The sequence below is a fragment of the Equus przewalskii genome, chromosome 11 (assembly GCF_037783145.1).
Source record: "Equus przewalskii isolate Varuska chromosome 11, EquPr2, whole genome shotgun sequence".
Classification (NCBI taxonomy): Eukaryota; Metazoa; Chordata; class Mammalia; order Perissodactyla; family Equidae; genus Equus; species Equus przewalskii.
Window position 1 is genome coordinate 12,634,228 of NC_091841.1, and position 25,746 is coordinate 12,659,973.

At 33.6% G+C, this 25,746-nt stretch overlaps 2 protein-coding genes and 1 pseudogene across 2 annotated transcripts; all 3 read left to right on the forward strand.

Annotated features, from left to right (window-relative positions):
- The first annotated feature begins 2,961 nt into the window (after positions 1-2,961).
- On the forward strand, positions 2,962-3,981 carry LOC103545556 (olfactory receptor 5J3-like). Its single transcript, XM_008512178.2, has one exon. It carries the CDS (start codon positions 3,043-3,045, stop codon positions 3,979-3,981), a length of 939 nt encoding a protein of 312 aa, XP_008510400.2. The 5' UTR covers positions 2,962-3,042.
- Positions 3,982-17,410: 13,429 nt separating this feature from the next.
- Positions 17,411-18,323, forward strand: LOC139074612 (olfactory receptor 5J3-like; annotated as a pseudogene).
- A 6,484-nt stretch (positions 18,324-24,807) lies between these two features.
- On the forward strand, positions 24,808-25,746 carry LOC139074554 (olfactory receptor 5J3-like). Its single transcript, XM_070565987.1, has one exon. It carries the CDS (start codon positions 24,808-24,810, stop codon positions 25,744-25,746), a length of 939 nt encoding a protein of 312 aa, XP_070422088.1.

Below are 25,746 nucleotides of genomic sequence, written 5' to 3' on the forward strand. Positions count from 1 at the left end.
AGTATAGTCCATTATGTTATGGTTCCTCACTATTCTTATGTGTGGGATGGGAATTGGCCACCCCAAGATATGTCTCTTTGGCATTAGGATTATTTGGAGCTGGTTAGTTTTAATAAACTGCAGACAGGAAAGGAGCTCTGAAAAGCAGAGTTTACTTACACTTTGTTAAGAAGCATTTACATTTAAAGGAAATCTCCGTCTGTAAAGGTGTCTCCCTCTCTGTACAAGGAAGAAGGGGGATGACCTTATCTCTAGAAACTCTTAATCAAAGCCAAAGGCAAGGACTTAAATCTTCATTTGTTTACTGTACTTGTGTGGTAATCTCCCATGATCAACTCCCCCTGCACCCCCAATATGCTCCTTTGTCTTTAGCTGAAGATGATATTTAAGATGGTGGCTTCAGCCATTTTGGCGAGTTGCTCAGCTTGCTTGAGCCTCTCCCATGTATACATGTTATAAACCTTTGTCTAATTTTCTCCTATTATTCTGTCTCATGTGAATTGAATTTGCTCTCTGACAAGAAGAACCCACAGTGGGTAGAGGAAATGTCTTCCTCCCCTATACTTATATAAAACAAATCATTCATGCCACATCACTGGAAAGAAAGTAATTGCTTGCCCAATGGCCTCCTGGGATTGAGGATTATCTTGGGGTAATGTTCCACTTGTCACAAACTAGAAGATAAATACTCATCTCTTATAAGACCTATTTGTAAAATCTGGAGAGAAATGTTGTTAGCCTCTTGTACAAAATAAATTCTACATAGTTCTGGGTGGCTCGAAGGTAGGTAATTAATTCTCTAAAGCATCAACAAAATGTCTCTGTGAATGTAGCAAAAAGAATGGATTTACCTTAGATAAAATGTATCTTCACTGATTGCGTGATTTTCTTAGTTTGTGTGTGTGTGGGTTGGGGGAACTGGTGGGAGCATAAATCTGACCTTACCTTACCCGTGGCATTGTCCAAAAGTCACTGCCTGGTTCATTTGTGCCCCTTATTGCATTGAGGGGGAAACTGTGCTTATTTTGGAATTTGGGGAAATCCAATAGTCTGATTAATTTAGTAAGCTAACTTAACTAGCTAAACCATATCAGTAAGTCAAACCTCAGTTCCTATGAGCATATATGCATATTCACATACAGAATGACTATAGTGTGCTTTTTCCTATATTTGTCAACTCAGAGAACTTCTGATTTTGAGATCAAATAATGAATTATTAAATAACCATAATGGCTTTAATTGTAATAGTAGATAATAATGGATGTATTTTTGTGTATGTATAATATAACAAGCCCTGTAAATGGTACTATGTTATCTAGTTTAATCCAATTTGAACCTTATTTATTATATTACTATGCTAATTACACAAAGAAATTTAAGTGTAGAGAAATTCAATGACTTGTAGAACATTAGATGTCACATCTGAGGTTAAATTCAGTCCTGCCTTTTTTTTTAAGTTGAACTTATTTTCAGGTTATGAAATCCTGATTCTATATTTTACAACCTGGTTTTATTAATAGAAGAAAAATCCTTATTACTTCCAACAAATTACTCCCTCTTTTTCTTGGATACAGTTAGACTTGGATTCACTGTGCTTCCCGAGGTCACTGATCTAAAATACATACAGGATCTAATATACAACCTTAGTAAGTGAGGGATAAGACTCACAGAATGAAGATTTTGGATTTGATTTAGTAATATTCTGAAGATTGAATCCCAAGCTTACCCAAATTCTGACCTCAGTGGGCATAAAGTTTAAAGAGAGCACAGCTCATATATCCTTTTTGAGATCTCTAATGTCTAACGTGGTACCTTGCATGAAAGGCATATTTGTTGTTTTAAGCCATGAATTTTGTGGTATATTGTTATAGTAGCAATAGGAGATGAATACACTATATAATAGAGTACCTAGTACCTCTTTCTATTTACCTTCCCCTACTTTACTTTCCTTCATAGTGCTCATCATCATTGTAAATAATATATCAATACAAATATAGTATATCAATATGTCCTTATTTATTTCTCTAGTAAAATGTAAGCTCCATGAAAACATGGCATTTGTCTTGTTCACTGCTTCATCTCTAGCAAATATAACACTTCTTGGCTCAGAGTAGTAAGTAATATATATTTATTCAATGTATTAAAGCATACATGAATGAATTTATTAATATTTAACCAAAAATATTGTTGAATTAGTATTTTATTGTGTCAAAAAAAAGCACGTGAAAGTAAGCAAGAGCCTACATTTTTGAAAGTAAGACATAGCTGATAGAGTTTTGGTACCTCAAACTCCCACCTTGCCTCTACATTGAATTTTGGGGTTTGCTGTTTTAATGCTGATAAAAAACAAAGATGCAAAGGTGAAATTATATAAAGATACAAAAAGGAGGGGTTTTCAAGTTAAATTGTATTTCTATTTTTGGATTAGCCTTAATACTAAATAGTAAATATTAAGTTGCTCTTCCTCTTTCTCCCAACTCAACTTTGTTGGAAGGCACAGTCGTTAATCTTCCATGTGGAGAATCTGAGCAGAAGGTGAGGAAAAAAAATCTGATATTTGAGATTTGGAAAGGAAGAGGGCTGCATATTGTGAAAGTCGGTATCATGAGTTAACTGGGTGTGAAAAAATAGGAGCAAAGTAGAAGAGGATAAGAAAATAATTTCTACCAAAGAGTGCCACAGTTTGTAGCCCATGTAAGCAGAGGACTTGTGTATGTCACAGAATGAATCAGAGGTTTAGGGCAAGGCATATCTGGGTTTGACTTTCAGTTCTACCAATTAATACTTTTGTCATCTACGAGAGTTTACTTATCCCAATTTTTATGATATGGAACCTGAAAAGTATGGAATAAAATAATCTCTAATTCCAAAAATTTAACTCACTATAGATGGATTGTCTAGGACACATATGGTCGACTGCTGAAGTTATTTTTCTTCATCCAACTACAGGGTAAACTTAAATACTCCATGCTATTATGGACACCAGATCATGGAGTGATATCATCTCGTCCTACAACTAAACAGCTATAAAGACCTGCATATATGGCAAGTTGGAATCATACAAGTGTGAAGGAATTTCTTCTGGTGGGTTTAACTGAAAATCCTAATTTGCAAATCCCTCTCTTTTTGCTTTTCATGCTTATTTATTTCCTCACTCTGGTAGGTAATTGGGGCATGATCATATTGATCTGGCTAAGTGCCCAACTTCGTACTCCAATGTACTTCTTCCTTAGCAACCTCTCTTTTTGTGATATCTGCTACTCTACTGTCTTTGCTCCTAAGATGCTGGCGAATTTCCTATCAAAACACAAGTCCAGCACATTTTCTGACTGTGTTCTCCAGAGTTTCTTTTTTGCAGTGTATGTGACCACAGAGGGCATCGTCCTGTCTATGATGGCTTATGATGGCTATGTAGCAATAGCCAATCCCTTGTTGTATACGGTCATTATGACCCAAAGGCTTTGTATTCAGATGGTCCTTGCATCTTACTTGGGTGGTATCGTTAACTCACTGACACATACAATAGGTTTGCTCAAACTAGACTTCTGTGGTCCTAACATTGTGAATCATTATTTCTGTGACATTCCCCCTCTTCTGAAGCTCTCTTGCTCTGATACCTATAACAATGAAATTTTGCTTTTGATATTCTCTGGGGCTGTTGTAGTGTTCACTTTAACTATCATTATGGTCTCTTATATCCACATCATCATTGCCATCCAGAGAATCCGCTCAGCTGAGGGGAGACGCAAAGCCTTCTCCACTTGTGCCTCCCATCTGACTGCTGTGATCTTGTTGTATGGGTCTGTGACCTTTAGTTATGTCCAGCCAAGCTCTCAATCTTTCCTGGAACAGGAGAAAGTCTCTGCTGTGTTTTACACACTGGTAATCCCCATGCTAAATCCACTGATTTATAGCCTAAGGAATAAAGATGTGAAAGATGCAGCAAAAAGATCAATATGCTGGAAGAAAATCCCCACCTGACTCAGTCTTGTCTATGTCTTTGTTAATCTGACATAAACCTGCAAATAGATAGACTTTTTAAAAAATTATGTCACAGAAACAATCACATGCAAAACTGTAATGAGGATACTCTCAAACAGTTTGAGACACGAGTGTTGAGTTTGACCAGAAGACTAAAAATCACTTTATTTCATCATTAATTTTTTTGTGACTGAATCATTCTCTCAAGAGATGATAAATATTTTTTTTCTAACAAATTCTCACGATAAATGCTTGAAATAGCTCACCTTGGATTTAAAGGAATCTGACATTGAGTTAACTCAAAAGAACACTCCCATAATAGACATTTTTCAAATGGATTGTTATCTCAGAGAAAAATTGAAATGTTCCCTTGGTGTGATTTTCCTAGATCATGCCATTATTTTTTTGTTGTACAAATGCTGCCATTCAAGCAAAACTGTGTATCTTAAATTTTGTATTAAATTATATATCTTAACAGTGGCTTATAAAAAATGGCTATGGAAAAAATAATTCTAGTTAGTTATAGTTTATTCATTCAAGATACTTCTACTGAGTACTTTTATTGTACCAGTTGCTCTGTGTGATCCAAACCTAGAGAAATTTAAAGTACAGAGCAAAAGATGTTAGAGGAACACAAAGCAGAGAAATATGGCAAATGGGAAAAACCATTGAAAGATAAGAAAATATGTGAACTTTGTTCTAGTATGGAAGTTTTAACAAAAAGCGGTACAAAATTAGACTGGCAAGTTATTTAGGGCCATAAAAATGAAGGCCCTGTAGTGCCACTATAACATGTTTTAAGACTCCTTCAATAAGTTAAAACCTAAATGAAATGCAAATATTACACTTTAAGAAAATTCCCATGATGCCACTGTTATCAGTATATTGGAAAGTAAAAGAACAAGTTGGGAAAAAATTATTCTGAATGTGCAGAGGAAAAAAAATCTCAGAAGGAGGTAAGACATGTTATAGGTGAGTAATGTAGGGAAGAGGGCATACTTAAGAGATAGTTCAAAAAATCATCAATAGGACTTGAGAAATGATTAGATGTTTTTTCTTTCAGAAGAAAAGGTTTACATGGTTAGAAAGTTTTGAACCTGTGTCACTACTAAGATGGAATGGTTAAGAGAAATAACAAGAAATGTAAGAATCTGAGCGTCATTAGAATTTCTGAAGGAAGATCTTTCTAGGAAGAAAGCATAGCCAAGAACAAAGTCAAAGAGGTGGGAGATTTCCTGGAGTGTTCAAGAAACAACAAAAAGATCAGAACTGGAACAAAGAGGAAGATGAGCTATAGCAGATGCTGCCAGAGGGGAAAAGAGATCCAGGTCATGTAGGCTATACGTAGGGGCTTTGAATCTGAGTGAAGAGAAAGGCACAAAGGAGAATCGGGAAGAAGAGTAGCATGATCCAATTTACAGACTAACAGGCTCAGTCTGGCTACTGTATTGACAATAAATAGATCATAGAATGGCAAAATGGAAGACAGAAGTCCAGGCAGAAGACTGCACAAAAATTCAGCTAAAAGTTGATGGTATGTCAGACTAGATCTATCACAGTGAAATTTGTAAGAAAAGGAACTGCAAGATATATTTTGATGCTAGACCTGGCAGGACTGTGAGGGAAGGAGATGAGTCAAAAATGACTCTAAGATAAGCTAGCAAATGATAATAACAAACCAAAAATCTACAGTAAATGTATGTTTTCAAGCACATATATGATACTTACAAAATTGACCATGGTTGGACCAAAGTCCCAATATGCATCAAAGTTTGTGTACTAATTATTTAACAGTGGGCAAGACATTTAAATTTGCTAAACTCATTTTTTTCACTTGTAAAGAGAAAATAATTATACCACTTCAAAGTTTCACAGGTAGATAAGTAGATTGGCTAGGTAGATGATGATGATAGATAAATAGACAAATATAGATACACAGCTAAGATATAGAATATATAGAGTTTAATGTGATTTTAGTATCTCTCAACAGCTGAAATTCTACAAGACTGAAAAAGCATGAAAAGATGTATAATTATTTCAACTTTAAGGATCTCAGATAATTAAATAACATGATTTTTAAAACAAGACTTTTTCAAAAACCAAACATCAAGGACCTTTGGGCATAGACCAAATGTCTTATGGATGTTTTGGACAGGACCAAATGTTCTGCAAGATACTCTTGAATCTCTTTTGTAAGTTTGAAATATTTCAAAATAAAGTTAGTAAAACATAGGGAAAAGTGCTTATAAAATGACAAGAGCACTTTTACTTCCAGATGGATGGAAAAGCTTATGATGAAAGCTACCCAATCAAATGGTGTGAAGTGCATGTATTTCATGTACCAGAAAAGGAAGAGAGAATGGATAGAACAAGTATTTTAAGATAAAGTGACTAAAATTTTCCCAAAACTGATGAATCCTCAACAAACATATTAAGGAAGGGCAGAAGATCCCAAAACCAGAAAAGAAACCCAGATATAAGGACATCGTGGTCAAAGGAAGAGTAAGAATTAGGTAACTATTCTAAGTTTAAACTATGGGAAATTGATTGAGATTTCTAAAGTATGAAAGAAAAATTAAGTAAATACCTAATATTCTATCCTCATGGAAAAAAAGCTTCAAAAAAGGATGAGAAAAATGAAAATATTATCAACAAAGAAAAAATCTGAGAGAAACTTTCAGACTACGTAACAGGAAATAACAAGAGAATTGTTAGGCAGGAGGAAATTATCCCACTGGAAATACAGAACATAATAAAAATAAAATTCACAAGTGTAAACGTGAAAAATATTAAACAATATTGACTGATTAAAGCCACGACAAAAATGATTTCCTAAGGGGATCACAACATGTGTAAAAGTAAAATATAGGATAAAAATGATAGAAAGGAATAAGAAGCTCAACTTTTGAAAGTTTCTTCCAGTGGTAAATGTGGTAAATTATTGATTTTAAAAGGTTCTGAAAAGGAAAAGATATATTGTAATTCCTCTTGTACCCAAAAAAAATAATTAGTCAAAATATGTAGATAAAAGACTCTAACAAATGAGACAAAATTTAATAATGAAATCTTGAATAATTTAGTAGTACAAAAGAGGGAAGAAATAATAAAGTTCAGAGGGAAAATATAATTCTAACAGCGAGATGGCCCATGTAAAATCAGCCATGACAATTACTACATATAAAAACAAAGATTCATAAACTAAATCAGGGTCTAGCCACCTCACCATTATTGCCATTTTGGGCTGGATGATTTTTTTGTTATGGAGGTTGTCCTGTTCATTGCAGGTTGACACTAGATGCAAGTAACATCCCCACTCACCAATTAGAACACCAAAAATGTTTGTATACATTGTCAAATGTCTCCTGGGGGTCAAAATTGCCTAGATTAAGAACTACTGGAGTAGATTAAGAAAAAAAACAACCAAAAAAAATCCCCCACATACCAAATATATACTGTTTACAAGAGATAGAAGGACACAGACAGATTGAAAATAAAAAGATGTAAACTGTTACACCATGTAAACACATGCTTAAAGGAAGCTGATGTCACTATATTAATATCAGAAAAGTCAAACATTAAGGAAAAATATTATTATTCATAAAAAAAGGATATTTCTTAATGGTAAAATAACAACTTAAATAGGGAGAAAAATAATCCTAAATTTATATTTACCTAAAAATTAGCTTCAAAATACTTATAGGAAAGCTGATGGAAGAGAGATAATAAAATTCACAAATATAGCTGGAGGTTTTAAAATAGCTCTCTGAGTAATTTATACAACAATTCCATAAAAATAAAATCACAGCATGATCAATTTAATTTACCTGATAGAAATGCATAGAAAATTATGCAACTACAGAATATTCACTCTCTAAAATACACATGGAACACTTAAAAAGTGATTATACATTGAATCATAAAACAACTTTCAATAATTGAAATCATATAGAGTGCATTCTCTGATCACAGTGTAATTTAACTTTAAATGGATGACAAAAAGCCATATAATCAATCATATTGGCAATTAATCAACACATGCATAAATGACCTATGTTTAAAAAAATCAAAATGTAAAGTTTAAAATATTTTTGAAATAAATCAAATTGGAAAAAATAAGTAGAATAAAAAATAAATAGGACATGAAAAATAAAATGGAAATTATATAACGAGAGAAAATCAACAAAGTCAGTGTATATACACATTGGAATACTACTCAGCCTCAAAAAAAGATGAAATCATTCCATTTGTGACAACATGGATGGACCTTGAGGATATTATGCTAAGCAAAATAAGTCAGATAGAGAAAGACAAATTCTGTATGATTTCACTCATATGTGGAAGATAAACACATAGAGAAAACAGATTGGTGGTTACCATGGAGGAAAAGGGTAAGGGAGGGTGAAAAGCGTAAAGGGTCACATACGTACAGCGACAGATGGAAACTAGACTTTTGGTGGTAAACATGAGACAGTCTATACAAAAGTCAAAATATAATAATGTACACCTGAAATTTATATAATCTTATAAACCAATGTTACCTCAAAAACGAAAAAAAGAGTAACAAAAGTGATGAAACTATAGTGAAACTGACCAGGAAAAATGAGAGTAAACACAAATTTCTAATGCAATGAATGAAAAAGAGAATACAATTAGAAATCCTATAACTATTAAAAAGGTCATAAGATGGGATCTTGAATGAAATAAAAAGTTCTTTCAGAAACAAGACTTACCAAAATAGGTGCAATTAGAATATTTACATAATTCTAAATATATTTAAGAGATTGAATTTATAATAATAAAATCTACCTGAAAGCACACTCTAGGTTCACATGTTGCTCTGGTGATGTAATCCTGATATATAGGCAATAAGGAATAGCATTCTAAGATTCTTTCAGAGAGCAAAAAAAGAAAGAAAAAAATAACTAATTTTATGGGATAATTAAAACACTGATATCAAAACCTGACAAGACATTACAAGGAGAGAGAATTATAGGCTAGTATATCTCATGCCAGAGAAGCCAAAATTCTAGAGAAAATATTTATATATATAACTAGGGACTTATTCCAGTACAAGAAGATAGTTTAATGTTCTAAAGGCAATTTACCTAACAGAAAAAGATAAAACCCATGATTATGACAAGAAAATACCTATTAATTTCAATATCTAATAATTATAAAAACTCAGCAAAATATTTACAGAATTTAAATAACTACAGCCAACATTATAGTTAATGTTAATGATAACATATCTAGTATAACCACACCCATGATTGACAAGTGACATTACAATTTATTTGTTTAGTTAATAATCTAGAATAGGCAACACAATTTAAAGAATGGGATTGTTACCGCTCAAGTGGGCTCATCTGCTTGTCGCAAGGCATGCCAATAGTCAGGAAGCAAGGTGGTAGGAGAGAAAGACTTTATTACAGCTTGCTAGCAAGAGGGAAGATGGCCGACTCATGTCCAAAAGAACCATATCAGAGAACAAAGACTACAAGCCAGTTATATATGGGACCAGTCTCCGGGTAGGGGAGGTGGCTGGTCTCTGGGTGGGCAGACATCTGGTCCCAGTTCCTGATAGTCCTTTGTTTTACTGGATATGCATCAGAGAATGAAGCAGCTGACCTATACCTGGATCTTTCTGTGGTCATTGATGATGAATATCAGCATAGACTCTCTGCCTGGGGGTGGGTCATCACATTCCTAAAGAACTCAAAAGAATAAAAGTTATCACTTTAGAGCAGCTGGGAGGGGTCACAAAATCTACAGAGTACATCTGGGCTAGTTAGTCAGAGGTTGTTTAAAGTTACAATATAGTGTGTTTTCTACAATATGGCTTCCCTTATGTCAACCTTGTGTTGAGCCTGTATCCGGAAGGAAATTTCAACACTGATATTACCAAATTTCAAGACTCAACATAAAGCTATGACAAAAAAGACAATGTGATATTAGCTCAAGGATAGACATCAACACGTGCAAAAGAATGAGAACTCTAGCACTAGCAGTAGACAGACACAAAATTTGTTTCACAGGAGTCACTGATATGCAGAAAAGAAAGAAACTGTTTTTCTTTTTAACTAATGGTGCTAGAGCAATTGAATATCTATACGGAGAAAAAAATGGACCTAACTTGTGTCCCAGGACTTCCACCTAGATATGAGTGTGTATGTCCACAATAATACATGAACAAAATTGCTTTTAGCAGTTTTATTTACAAGATTTATTTTTATAAACTATAAACAAAAAACTATTATTAAAGGAAAAAATAAATAAATTTTGAGATATTTGCAAAACAGAAGACCAAAGAGCACTTTTAAAAACGGTTTCTGGAGAGTGATGTCAGCACCATGGTGCCCTTGTCTCCACCCTCTAAGTTACAACCAGTCAGACATCCGGTGGCCGGCAAAGGACTCCCTACACAGCACATCAGAACGCCTGAGTGATATGGTCTGTCTTTGAGAATGTTCCAACATATGGTCTATCTTTGAGAACAGATTAGTGGTTGCCAGAGGAAAAGGTGGTGTGAGGAGGGTGAAAGGGGTAAAATAGTACATGTATATGGTGACAGACAAAAACCAGACTATTGGTGTTGAAGAAAATTCATTGAAAAAGCTAAAAATAATAATAATGACAGAAAAGTTACTGACATACAAGAATGTAGATGAACCTCACTAATGTTGTGCTCAATAAGAGAAGGCACATACACGAAGTCTATACATAAGATTCCATTTGTATAAGCTTTCACAACAGATAAAACTAAGTTATGGTATTATGGTCATGAGGGAGGATTTTGTAGTGGTAGAAATATCTGTACAGTGATTTGTGCCATGGTTATACTTATGTATGTAAACATAAAATTTAAATAATGTGTACACTTAATTTAAAGGCACTTTACAGTGTCTGTGTATGTATTTCTTAAACAAGTTCTCAGAGGAAAAGATGAAAACTTGGAATTACAATCAAGAATGTATGGAAGCAAAGGGAAAGGTAAATTTGAAAGCCGTGGATAGTGATAAATAGTGATTAAATTTTGACTGTACAACAATCATAGTATTTTATTGGGAAATTTAAAAGAAATGAAATATAAATACATGACAACAATAATGCAGAACACAGGGTGGGTCAATAGACTTAAATATTCTAAAATTCTAGCGTTATAAGAAAATTGGGGGTCTGGCCTAGTGGCATAGGGGTTAAGTTTGCACACTTCATTTTAGCAGCCTGGGGTTCACAGGTTGGGGTCCTGGGCGCACACCTAGCACCACTGGTCAAGCCACATTGTGGTGGCATCCACAGGAAATAGAGGAAAATTGCCACAGACATTAGCTCAGCAACAATCTTCCTCAAGCAAAAATAGAGGAGGATTGGCAACAGATGTTAGCTCAGGGCCAATCTTCCTCAGAAAAAAAAGGAAAAGTGGAAAAAAATTGTATTTTATTTAATATTTCAAAAATGCACAATTTAAAATGACAATCACTAATATACAGTAAATGTGAAAGCACAATAAAAAATATAAATTATGACCATCTTAAAAATTTAATAGGCAAAGCATTTCTTAAATAGAACACAAAAGTGCTGATCATTAAGGAGAAAAATAATCAACTGAAACATATTGACATTTAAAAATTCATTTATAGAGTCAAAAGGCAAGCTACAGAGTCAGTGAAAACATTTTTTGTACATATATATGAAACCATAACCAAAATGTTTAAAAAAATCTTACAGAACAATAAAACAAAGACAGACAAAAAAATATAGAAAAATAGGCAAAACACTTGAATAGGCACGTCACATAATAAATATCAAAATGCTCCTACCAGCACTAAAATTAAAGCAGTAATGTTGCTCAACCTCATTAGCAATCTGAGTAAAGAAAAATAAATTCACAAAAGATATCATTATAACCTCACCAGAAAGACTACAATAAACGAATATAAAAAATTATCAAGTGGTGGTAAAGATATGGAGCAACCAGAACCCTCACAAGGCATTGATGGAAATGTTCCTTCTATCATCAGTTTGGAAAAGTGATTGGCAGCATCTAATAAAGCTGCACATACAAAATACAGAGTGCGTACAATATAGTATACATAAAATAAAGTTTTCAGCAAAAATTTAGAAGACTTACAAAGAAGTATAAAAATGCAATTCATATTGAAGAACAAAAACACAGTCAATAGAAACTGTCTCTGAATGATCTAGATGTTGGCTTGAGCAAAAAAAGACTTCAAAGTTGCCATTATAAATAATATGGTGAAATAACTAAAGAGACATTTATAAAGAATTAAAAGGAAGAATTATGATATTACTCATCAAATAGAGAATCTCAATAAAAAGAAAGGGATTGACAAAAATATCAAATGGAAATTGTGTAGTTAAAAAGTCCAATAACTGAAGTGAAAAGTTTGCTAGAAAGATCCAAAAACTGATATGAGATGATGGAAGAAAGAAATAGTGAACTTCAAGACAGATCAATAGAAATCATCTCATGTGAAGAAGAGAAAGAAAAAGAATGAAGAAAAGTTAACAAAGCCTCAGAGATTTGCACGACACTGTAAAGCATATCAACAGACACACTGTAGAGGTTCCAGAGGAGAAGAGAAAGAAGTGAACAGCAAAACAAAAACTGAAATAATAAAGCACAAAACATCCTGCATTTGGTGAAACAATTCTATTCAAAATTTTACCAAAGATTCCTATCAAATAACATATGATGCACAAAAATAAATTCTAGGTATAAGTAAGCCTAAATGTGAGAAATAAAACAATTCATAAATGGGGCAAAAAATAAGTAATAAATGAATGAACAATAACAAAATAAAAGAAACTAAGGGCATCCAAATTGGAGAAGAAGGACAATTCTTGTTATTCTCAGGAGAAAATATTCCGTATGTGAAAAACCTTAACCAATTCTTACAAAATCAGTATAAAAAGTCAACTGTTTCTGTATCTTAATAGCAAGCAATCGAAGAATTAAGAAAAAATCTCAATTAACAATAGGATAAAATATTTAGGAATAAATTCAACAAGAGAAGTCAAGACTTGATTCTAAGATTTGAAAGCTACAAAACATTGTTGAGAGATATTAGAGAAGATTTTAAACACAAGGAGAGAGAAACCAAATTAACGAACTGGAAGACTCCGCTCTGATGTAATTATACAGCAGAACTGAGTAGTTATGTCCATACAAATCTTTCATTCTGGTACTTATAGCAGCTTTATTCATTATAGCTAAATATTGCTAACAATCCAAATGTCTGTTAACAGGTGAATGAACAATCAAAGTGTGGTATATCCATGCAATGGAATATTACTCAGCAATAAAAAAGAACAAGGTAGTGATTTATGTAACAATATGGATGTTTCTCAAAACATTATTTTGATTGAAAAAGACAGACGAAAAAGAGCATATACTGTATTATCCCTATTTTGTGAAACTCTGCAAAAGCAAGTCTTCTAATTGGACATGTACAGTTGATCAACAGTTCCTTGCAGTTGGAGGTAAGAGAGAGTAGTTTCTTTGAAAGAGAACTAGAGATTTTGGGGGCTATAGAAATGTTCTATGTTTTGATTGTGGTAGTAATGGCCCTGGAGTACATATTTGTCAAAACTTGTTAAATTATACACTTAAAATGACCAGCTTATTGTATCATAATTGTTCCTCATTAATATTTCTTAGGAAAAAAGATTGTTATTCTCTAAGATACAACTTTCTTTAATATATTGCATTAATTAATATAACTTCTAAATAATATTTTTTCATGAAAAGACTTCCTTCCTGAAAGAAAAATTCACATTAACAAATACATGTTAAATTAATTTAAAATAATGCTATTAAAATTTTTATGTCAAATTCAATTGCAGCCCTATAAGTATTCTAAGTATCAATACTTTTTTGATTTAATGCCAATTTTTATTTGTAATGAAGTCAGTAGGTCACTTTGAGTATCCATGGAGTATATGTTCATCAGCATGAGGCCACTTTCCAGAAATGCCTGCTTTTAAATATAGTGTTGCATATGATTTCAAGGAGTGGTAGACCTACAGAGGATAAAGGACACGATAGAGACTTTCTGATTGTAATTATTTGTTGTTTTTCTTTTCACCTGATTGCCTGCAAATACAGACATGGATGAGGTTTTTTAAGATACTTTTTTGCCCTTAATATACAATTTCCTAGAAAAGAATATTGGTCTGCAAAACTTAATCTCTTCGTATTTCTTACATATATATTTCTTTTTGTTTTTTTGAGGAAGTTTAGCCCTGAGCTAACTGCTGCTAATCTTCCTCTTTATGCTGAGGAAGACTGGCCCAGAGCTAACATCCGTGCCCATCTTCCTCTACTTTATATGTGGGAGGCCTACCACAACATGGCTTGCCAAATGGTGCCATGTCTGTACCCGGGATCCGAACCAGCGAACCCCGGGCCATGGAAGCACGATGTGCCCACTTTACCGCTGCGCTACCAGGCCGGCCCCCTATATTTCTTATATAAGTCTTTTGTATATGAAGCAGGAATGTATTATATATTAAAAAAAAAAAAAAGCAGAGAAAGTTTTAGGTATCTAGAATATTCTAGATCTTCTAAAATAATCATCTTGTAGCCTAACCCAAGCTTAGAATATCGCCTCATCCTCACTCCTACCACCTGCACCATCAGCTTTTAGTTTAGGGATTTAGGAAGAAAAAATTTGATTTTTTTTTAGAATAAAAAATAAAGGATAATTCTTGCGGCTGGCCCAGCGGTGTAGTGGTTAAGTTTGTAAGCTACACTTGGGAAGCCCAGGGGTCTCAGGCTCAGATCCTGTGAACGGACCTATACACCACTAATCAAGTCATGCTAAGATGGTGTCCTACATACAAAATAGACGAAGATTGTTGTAGGTGTTAGCTCAGTGACAATCTTCCTCAAACAAAAAGAGGAAGATTGGCAACAGATGTTAGCTCAGGGCCAATCTTCCTCACAAAAAAGAAAAAGAAGAAGAAGAAGAAAGGATAATTCTTATTTAGACATATATGTAAGAATATGTTGAAACATTGCTGCCAGAATTCTCATAATTCATTTTAAGGTGAAGGTAAAATTGTCAATCAGCAGACGCTTGTTAGATTGGAGGAATGAACATTCAAGATATGGACAGTAGAGGTCATTTCAAGTAAACCATTGAAGAACTAGTACTTTGTTTTCTTTGATGACATTCCCGTAGTCCAAAGGAAGTCAAGGAATAGAATTGTTTTTACTTAGGTCTTGCTCTATTACCTTCAAGTCTACTGAGGTTTGGGTTTTATTGTGGCTTTTGTGTGGGTGTTTCTTTTCTTTTTGACAACTAGGCCCAAACAATATGTTCTGAAAAGCTTTCTTTGCTGAAGTCCCAAGCAGGCATCACTGTCAATTTTATTGAATTTGTTTTCGAAATTATATATTCTGGGTTTTTTTCTCTATACTTGCCCCACATTTCCTTCCATTCATTGTAACATTCAGGAAATTTAATGCCTTAAGGAGTCATTAAGTTCTTGAGAGTTTCTGAAAACCCTCAGGAAATACAGAGGAAATTTTAATAACATATCTGTTATATCCTTTTGATCAGAAGGTTAGCTCCAGGGACTCTATTCACATTAGAACTAAGGTAAATACATCACTGAGATTTTGATCTAAACTCATCTTCTGACATGATTACTTTTTGATCGTCTTGCTCTTGCTTTCACATCATGGAGACCGTGCCTTTGGTTCTCTTATAGTAAAGCAGAAGTTTGAACTTCAATTCTGTTACCTGCAACTACTATCACTTACCTAATTTACTATTGTAAGTGACAGACAAATTTAATTTTTTTCATTTGTTTTTCTTTTAGTTTTATGAGGAACATAGAGAAATAACCCACGGAAGTGGGTGATCATGAGGTTCCTAAATGAGCTAAGGTGTTGAATATTTTTTTCTTCCACTGGTAAGTGAAATTCACTTATTCAAATATCCCGTTTACATACATCCTGTAAATCAGTTAAAAATACAAAAAATGGGAAGAAAAAAATCATGTTCAGATTTTAATCTGATAAACACTTCCAATTGCAGGAGTAGGAGGAATTTGTAATGTGCCATTTATCCCCATCCCTTATTTTACACTTCAATCTCTTTTTCTACATTAACATCCAAATTGTTATGCAACTTCTACTGAAACAATGAAAAGTCAATGTTCTAATTCAATTGGAATATTCTTTCCTAAAGGATGAATTGTAATCTTCCATAACATCAATTTCCCACGAGGATTGCTCACCCATCACTGTAGATATTCTAAATCTAACATAGTTATCTTATTATTTCAATAATCTTGCAGTGTTTTTCCTTTCTCAGTTTTACCTATTGTACTCGAAAAAGAGTCTCCCAAGTGAAAGGATGATGAAGCCACTAAATCATCATCCTTTATTCTGTAAAGATAAAGTTATAGTATGCGAACTCAAAATATTTATTTTTATCTTTTATGTAAATGTGAAGATAAATTTTTAGACAAATTGTAGTAATAATCAGCAAGTGTGCATTGACTAAGTGGAGAAGACGTTGAAAATCCAAGAAACATGTTTCAACTTCAAATGAAAACCCATAGCATTGTGAAGAAGTATACGTATTTTTATAGGTTTGCTTAATTTTATAGATTTGCTTTGCTTTTTCTCAGAAAAACTAGAAAGACTGTTTTCTGAGTCTCTTGAGTAAGGCATTTCTACTGTATATCAAAGGAAATTTATAAATTACTGTTCACCATGTTTCTTATTCCAGCTCAGAGGCCCTTTCCCCTCATTCCCAGGGGACACTTTTCTCAGAAGTGAAAGTCTCTGGCTAATTTCTAAGGATGACTACAGACATTTTGGATGTTAGGACCTTGCCTTTCATCATATCCAAGTTAAAAAAATGTGGAGAATGAACTAAGCGTAAAAGCATAAATGGAATATCTCAGGCTTAAATGCCACAGTACAGTTTATTCTTATATCTTGATATATTTAACATTAGATATTATTATTAAATCCAAAGTGAGAAATTTAAAAGAGGATTCCAAAGGTACTACAGGTTAAATTTTCAACTTAGTTATTATGCTTTATAAACTGGACTTTTCTTTACAGATTTTAGAATGAAATTCATTTAAGGTTTTTTCTTCACACTAAGACCAGCATTTTGAATGCATCCTGAGGCTAAGACCTTAATATTTTTGTTTTTCATGGATGGAATTTCATTATGGAACAGGTAAGTAAACAGTGTTTGCAGAGACTAGACACTTTCCTAGTTAAAATTTTCTATTTTACAGATAAAACAACCAGATCAGAGAAGTAAATAACTCAAGTTGCACAGCTAGTTAGAGATTCCAAGTAGACTTGATAGTGTAGCATGATTATTCTCAATTTATTCCAATCTCATCGTTAACAGGCACCAAGAAAAACAAACACATGGGTGATGGTAATTTTATGTTGATTACTGAATTTATCCTTTTGGGACTGAAGGATAAAATGAAAGTCGTCCTTTTCATGCTGTTCCTGCTGATCTATACGATTTCCTTGATGGGGAATCTAGGAACGCTTTTTCTCACCCAAATCAGTCCCAAACTCCAAACACCCATCTATCATTTTCTTAGCTGTCTATTTGTTGATGCCTGTTATTCTTCAGTCTTCGCACCCAAAATGCTGCTGAACTTTTTTGCTGAACAGGAGATAATCTCATTTTCTGCATGCATTGTGAAATATTTTTTATTCACTTCACTCCTTACCACTGAGGGCTTCTTGTTGGCAGCGATGGCTTGTGACCACTATATGGCCACTGCGGACCCTTTAGTTTATACAGTGGCTATGACTAAAATAGTCTGTGTTGTCTGGTCACTGGATCATGTGTAGGAGGTTTAATGAACTTTTTGGAACACAGAAATTTTTTGGTAAAATTGTCTTTCTGTGGGCCAATATCATCAGTCACTTCTTCTGTGACCTTCTCTCATTGTTGACGCTGTCATGTTCTGACACCTCCATGAATGAATTGTTGCTTTTAATCTTCAGTAGCATTATTGCGTCGATCACTTTCTTGACTGTGATGATCTCTTACGTCTTCATCTTTGCTACTATCCCGAGGATCTGCTCAGCAGCAGGTAGACACAAAGCCTTCTTCACATGTGCTTCACAACTAATGGCTGTGACTTTATTCTATGGCTCTGTAAGCTTTAGTTACATTCATCCAAGATCCCAATATTCCTTACAACAAGAAAAGGTGGTATCTGTGCTTTATACCCTGCTGATTCCTATGTGAAACCCATTAATTTATAGCCTAAGGAATAAGGAAGTGAAGGATGCTGTGAAAATGGCTTGTAGAAACTAACTATAGTCCTTGTTAATTTCACACCTTATGTGCCCTGAAACAGTATACAAACAAGTGCTTTGAATAATGATGTCTATATGAATTTATTAAATCTTTGAGCCTGAAGGAATCTTAGAGTTTATTTAATTGGAACCCTCTGTTTTACAGTGGAAGAGAAAGGTCTAGAAGAATACAATGTCATAGTACATATGGCTAGTTATTTTGTAAACTAAACCAAAAACCATGCTAAGATCTAAGTTGGTTACCTCTAGAAAATTGTTGACATTTTCATTTCTATATATGGGTAGAAATGAATATATACATATAGATACATATACACACAAACACACACACAGATAGATACAAGCATAAAATTCATAAATAATAAAATATCTGCTAACTTGGTCTCTTCATTGAGCACAAAAAAAGTTAAATATGATTAAGGCAAAAAGTATTGATATTTGAATTATCCACTAAAATTGACAGATGCATGTTTCTGAAATTAACCTGGATTATTTATAATCAGATAGTCTTCAAAATAAATGTAAATACTCAAAAATAGTCCTAAAGAGAACTCAGTTCTAGATTATCTTTCCACGCACAGTGGTTATTCTAAACCATTTCCTTATTCCTGGACTCAGTTTCCATTACTACACATGAAATTGAAAGGATGGAATGCCACAATTTTATTACCACTTCACATGGAAGTGCCATTAATACTCAGGGAAAACTTACCCTGAAGAATTTTACTTCATGTTTTGAAAGGATGCCTCCAAGACAATTAGGGAATCATTAATAATCAGACTTATTTCCCTTTTTCCTTTAAGAATCTTTCAACATCTTCTTTAGACATTAAATAAAAAATTCCATGAAGGTATTCTAGGTAGAAGAAAACCTGTGCTATGTAATCTAGGTGGGAAAACATGTGAAGCCAATTATTTTCCCTTTGGTTCAAATTTTGTGTACAGGTGCATAATAATTAAATCAGGCCCATGAATACTGATTGTTTCTTTGTGATCTCTTTTCCCTAAATTACTATAAACTGTCCTAGCTGGAAAACAAAATCAATATTCTAGAGAATATCTTCATTTACAAATAAAATTATACTTAATTTTTGGAGTTTGTTTTAAATATGAGGATAACTAGAGGAAACTAGGCTAAGCAGCATAATAAGAAAGCAGAAGACTCCATAAGTATTAATTCATGGTTTTACACAGCAGGCTGGACTAAACTTTTATTTTTTCCTCTCAGTGACGCCGAAATGATGTAAATGAATGGCTCGAATATCTGTGAAGAGAGGAAATTGGAATGTGAAAAAAGTGAAAGTGGCAAGTCGAAATGCTTATTGTATTAGAAATGCATACAAAGAAATTCATATGAAAGCTTACTTTTCAAAATGAAAGAATAATAACAACCCCACTACCACCAACACCAAGAACAGCATATAAAATTTGTGTGGCCTTTCATGATTTTCCAAGATCATTTAATGTATTATTTGAAGGCTACCGATATGCGACATTTATATGTTAGGTATTCATGTGTGAAAGTTTTCATTTTCAGAATAAAATTAAAAATAAAATAAAGGTAATAAGTAAACTTAGTTTTATATAGTCCTTTACCATTTTTAAGAGGATTCAATATCTTGTATCTTAGAGTATGAAACACAAGAATGATATACAGGCAAGATAATTGAAACTTGAGAATAATGAATTGAACTATTTAGAATTTTTTACCAATTCTGTTACAAAATACACCCTAGGAAAAGGGGTTGGCGTCTCAGGATGCAGATAAAATAGCACAGTTTACTAAATGTGTATGTGCCAGAGAGGATCATTTTATGGAAAAAAGTGACCTTTGTTTTTTTCTAGTACCGACCTTCAACTCATCCTAACAAATAGCTACTATATTATACTATAAACTGGAACTAGATATTTAAATGAGAAAAAAAATCCCTCCCCTAAAATTCTGAGGCAAATAAAAGGTCTGTGGCAGATTTCTATGATGTAGATTGGAAAATAAATAGTATACCACATATATGGCATATATACATATATATATATATTCTGAAAATAAATGAAACTGAGTTAAACAGATTACAAATGTCCTTAAATGGTAGATATAATTTGTCAAAAGGAAATAAATGAGGACTTTATCAATGAAAAATCTAATGCTGTCCCATCAATTGCTATGTGAAATATTAGGAAAACAATTTTGAGAATGGGCGCTTGTAGCTCCAGTCCTTTCACCTCATGCATAAAACTGGTTACTGTTGAACATCAACACTTGCAGAAATCAGGACTCAGCAGATGTTTATCTCACAGAACTTTCCCCTTAGCCTTCAGAGAATATCAAGTATGTGTTAATTTTTTATTTCATAGGTGTAAACTTGCAGTATGCAAATTGGAAATTGAGCTAACTCATAACATAAGCTGCTGGCATTCTTTAGACTGGTCATGACTACATTTGCATCACAGTCATGTTTGATACTTTATTAAGAGACCCAAGAGCCAATGCAATGAATTTATGCTCCTAAGATTCGAGATTTGGCCTTGTGCTTTGAGCACATAGTGATTGCATTGACCCAACTTTGATGACAATCAAAATAAGTTGTGCTTGGTCAAATGTGGCCTGTGGACAAATTCACAGCCACAGAATCGTGGACAACTAAGCATCATATAGCCATCCCATCTAAACCCTAATCTAATTGACAATACTCTATAAAACTGCTGTGACTAATGGTGCTTTGTCTTCCCTTATAAAACCAGCATTTATTAAATTTTACCAATGAGAATGACTTTTCTTTTCAATTTAAGCAAGATATATTTCTCTCCTTAGAGCTTATATGAATTCATCTTATATATGTCTTATGAAGTCTTAGAATTAATTTATTGTCTCTTTTCGTTCTTAGTCTCATCGGATGTTCTGTTTTGCTAGAATACCCTCCTGAGTCTAACATTTTTCACACTGGATATTCCTATCTCTTCAAATATTCTTTGTGCAATATGGTTTCAAATTCCGTCATTATTTTGTTCACTCCTTAGTTTTTCAATATTGAAAGGCTGCACAGAATAAACAGTAAAAGGAATACTGATTTTTACATCAGACACCCATTGTATTAAAATTATTGTTCTACCACTTCCTAAAGTGCAAACTTGGACAATTTCTTTAATTATTCTGGGCCACCTATAATGTGAATTACATGAATCAGAATATTTAATGAAATAAAATCATACAATGATTACAGATAATTGTGAAATACCTGGAACATATTAGGCATTTAATAAATAGAAATTATTCCAAATATGATCCTACTAAATGTTTAGTTGACAAAGAAACACTCTTGCTAATAAAAATAATTATAATATTCTCTGTGTGTTAGTCCATTTTCATTACTGCTTCGTTTTAAAATCACTGCAAATTCTCACGACTTCATTTTAGTGCAGTTGTGTTTGTTGGTTTATGTGCATTTGACCTATCTTGGTGACTTATTCATTCTTATTTGCCCCTTCCCCTTTTTACATTTAGCCTACCATTTGACCCTGCACTTACTTCCGTTTACATTTTCCATTCTATCCTCCAAGTATCAGGCTACTTAGTATTCCTAAAGATTACTTTTACGTTCAGGCAATGTAGCAACAACAATGTTGAACTTGATCTTATCTTAATGTTTTCATTGCCTAAATTACCCCTAATACTAAAAGGTAATCCAGTGTATGAAAACACACACACGTGTACACACACCCACACACGCATGCACACACACCTGAATTCTATTTAGTAATTGCTTCCACTTTGAGTGATTTCACCTTTAAATATGTGTATATTTTCCATAATTACTACCAATAATAATGTAGCAGCACATGCTTATCAACAAATGGAACTTAGCATTCTTTAAAACAAAAATATATACATATAATATGTATGTATAATTAAATTATGTACGTCATAATTGTAAACCCTCGTGTTCATTTTTAATAATTCAGTTTTTCCTTGTCGAGCCTCATATACGTAAGACAACAGCATATGCAACGATTTTCTCTAAAACTGAGAAAAGGACAAATCTATGAATGCTACAATTTGGAAAGATAGTGCTGGGGCCTTGCTTTCCCCAGAACTCTCTTTAGCTGGTTTAATGAGTTGTAGCATTCACAGAATCATTGGGGATTCTATCTTCCAAAGTCCCTGAGCCAAATATAAACACAGTCAGGGAACTAAGAGAAAGGGCCAAGCTTCCTCTCAAAGCCAGGTACGTCTTATAGTTATATGTTCTAAGAAAAGAATTATAAATGCCTTCTTGGGTTTTCAAAAACAGCAACCCTCAATACATGCTGTGAAAGGACGGTGAAGAAAATTCATCTGCCTCAAATCCATTCCAATTATTAAGATAAGTGAAACAGAATTAGACCATTACCAATTTAACTGGCTGTCTTGAAATAATTAGTGGGTTTATTCCATATTTCCTCAGGTAGCTGAATTTAAAGCTTCATACGTACAGATAATTATGTAAATTGCAAGAGGGAATTTATTTGAGAAAATTCTTTAAAATCTAAGATCAATTATTACCAACTGTTGAGTTTTGTTAAATCTGAGAAAGAGAGCAGTGATTTATTAGGCCCCATTACCAGAGCTAATTTTTAAACTCAGAGATTAGTTTATTCTACTTGACTGACTTTACAGAGAAAGAAAAATGGCATGAGAGGCAGTCCAGATGAAAATTACTATTGATTAAATGAAAACCAAAGAAACAAATATGGGATCAGTGAAATAAGAAGGAACTCATCTTCAAAGTAAAATTATTTTGTTTAAAAACAAAGTCAATCAAGGCAAAGCTATGTAAACAAAACTAAACAAACAAAGAAAAAACCCAAAGATTTAAAAAAATCCCTTTAGTCAAAAGCCAGTTGTCCAGTATGTCAATATATAGTTCAGTCTCTGTTGTCCTTATTTGTTTTACTTTGAATATACAGCAAACATTTAGAGAATATCTATGATGTGACAAACAGTTTTCACATATTTTCTTATTTAATTCTCACAAATACCTTGTTAAGAGTGTTGATAGATGAAATTAACTGTTAGGCTAGGAAACTAAGAGTTAGACATGAAATCACAGCTTAATGTGGTAAAAAGTGACTAGCCATTCTTCTTAACCTCTAACGTTCAGTAAATTGAACATAATCAAAGCTATCTTTTAGCATAGTTTCCAGTTTTTGAATTGCTGTTAAATAATTTACCTCACACTGATAGTAAATGGTAGAGATCTAAGCCCATGTCTTTCCCATTCTTTGTTCAATATCAGGGAGGTATTTCCCAAAGCATGAACTGTGGAACACCATATTCATTAATGTTCACTGAAAATAGATTCATTTGTCAAATTAACATGAAAGATACTGTATATTTATTTCTCTTATTGGAAACTCCCAAAGCATATTATGTATTTTGTATTATTATGTATATTATGTATTTCTGTAAGCTTTTCTCAAAAAATTTTAGCCAAGCGTTTCCCAGATATATTAGGTATCATAATCTTACTTTTCACGTATTCTGGCTTATATGATAAAGTCTAAAATAGAATTAATTTAATGACCTAACTTTTCCTGGATAAAAAGCCAGATCCCTGATCCATATGTGATCTAATGTACCCAAAGCATATACCTTGTCCTTAAAATTAGGTTTGAGGCTTTTTGGCCACAAAGATTAAAACATACTGAAAATGTTTTCTGATTCAATCTTAATGAAAAATATCTGATATGTACTAACCTAAGCCATGGGATAATAAATGTTCGGAAACCAGAGGATAAATATCTGTTGGAGTAGCAAAGAATGACTCCTTGGAACAAGTTGAGTTTTAACAAATAAGGAATGTTGTTATCATAGAAAATGTCTGAATTTTTTTCATTCTCTATGTTAGACACTCATTTCTCATTTTCTATTTTTATGAATAATCTATAATTTTTATTAAATAATGTTATGTATATATAAATATATGTTCTGCTTGTTTGTTGTTTTTCTTAATGTGTCATGTATTATTTGTCTAAGTTAAAATATGTCATAAAGATTAATTTTGCTACGTCTCAAAAATTTACCTGTTAAATAGTTTTTTTGTTCTTTGTTAAGTGGTGTACTTCCTTAAAATATGAGGTCCTTGCCTTGTGTTCTGGAACCTGGAATATACTGCTACCCAGGATCCAGCTCCTAAACTCTCTCTGTTAAACAAACATTTCTCTTAGGGCTCTTTAGTGGGATTTAAATTTTTCCAGGCTTTCTTGTATGGTGTGTAATGCCGGTTTATATCCCCTGGTGAGATTTTGATCCAATTAAAGTTTTGTATCAGGCTAACTTTTCCTACTTGCAAGAATTGGCTTTACTGTGGATTACTATAATTAACTAAAACTGTGCTGTTTTCTATAGATGCTAGTAGATTGAATTCATGTATTCCAGCTGTACACTTTGGTTGTTTTCTTTTTCCTCTTGTTCCCTGCAGATCCCTCACAGGGGAGCCACATAAATGGCTGACAGAAATGTCAGTATGATAACTGAATTCATCCTCTTGGGGCTGACTGACAGCCCTGAAATGACCACTGTCCTTTTTGTGCTGTTTCTCTTGATCTATCTCATTACCGTGGTGGGCAACATTTGGATTATCACAATAATCTTGGTCAGCTCCCAACTCCATTCTCCCAAATACTTTTTCCTTAGCCAATTGGCTTTCTTAGATTTCTGCTATTCCTCAGTCTTTATTCCTAAAATGTTGGTGAACTACATATCGGGACTGAAAGTCATCTCCTATCACGTTTGCCTCCTTCAGTATTCCTTTGTCAGCATGCTCCTGACCACTGAATGCTTCCTCCTGGCTGCAATGGCCTATGATCGATATGTTGCCATTTGCCGCCCACTTCACTACAAAGGTCTCATGACCCTCAGGTTCTGCATCCAGCTGGTGACAGTGTCCTACCTACTAGGTTGTGCCAACTCACTCACCCACCTGAGCAGCTTGCTCAGTCTATCTTTCTGTGGGCCCAATGTTATTAACCATTATTTCTGTGATATCCCTTTGCTCTTTCAACTTTCCTGTTCTGACACCCAGTACAGTGAGGTTTTGTTTACTGTCCTATCTGGAACCACATCAGTGCTTACCTTTCTGATAGTGGTTTATTCCTATCTGGAAATTCTTCTCACTATCCTGAAGATAAAATCTACAAGCAGCAGATGTAAAGCTTTCTCCACATGTGCCTCCCACCTAATGGTAGTGACTCTTGTCTATGGAACAGTGATATTTACTTACCTGGGAACTAGCTCAGGCTGCTCACAGGATACAGCCAAAATCCTGTCCACGTTTTATACCCTTTTGCTGCCAATACTAAATCTTCTGATATACAGTGTGAGAAATACAGAAGCCAAAGAAGCAATGAAAAGAATTATTATGAGAAAAATATTTGCTCAGTGA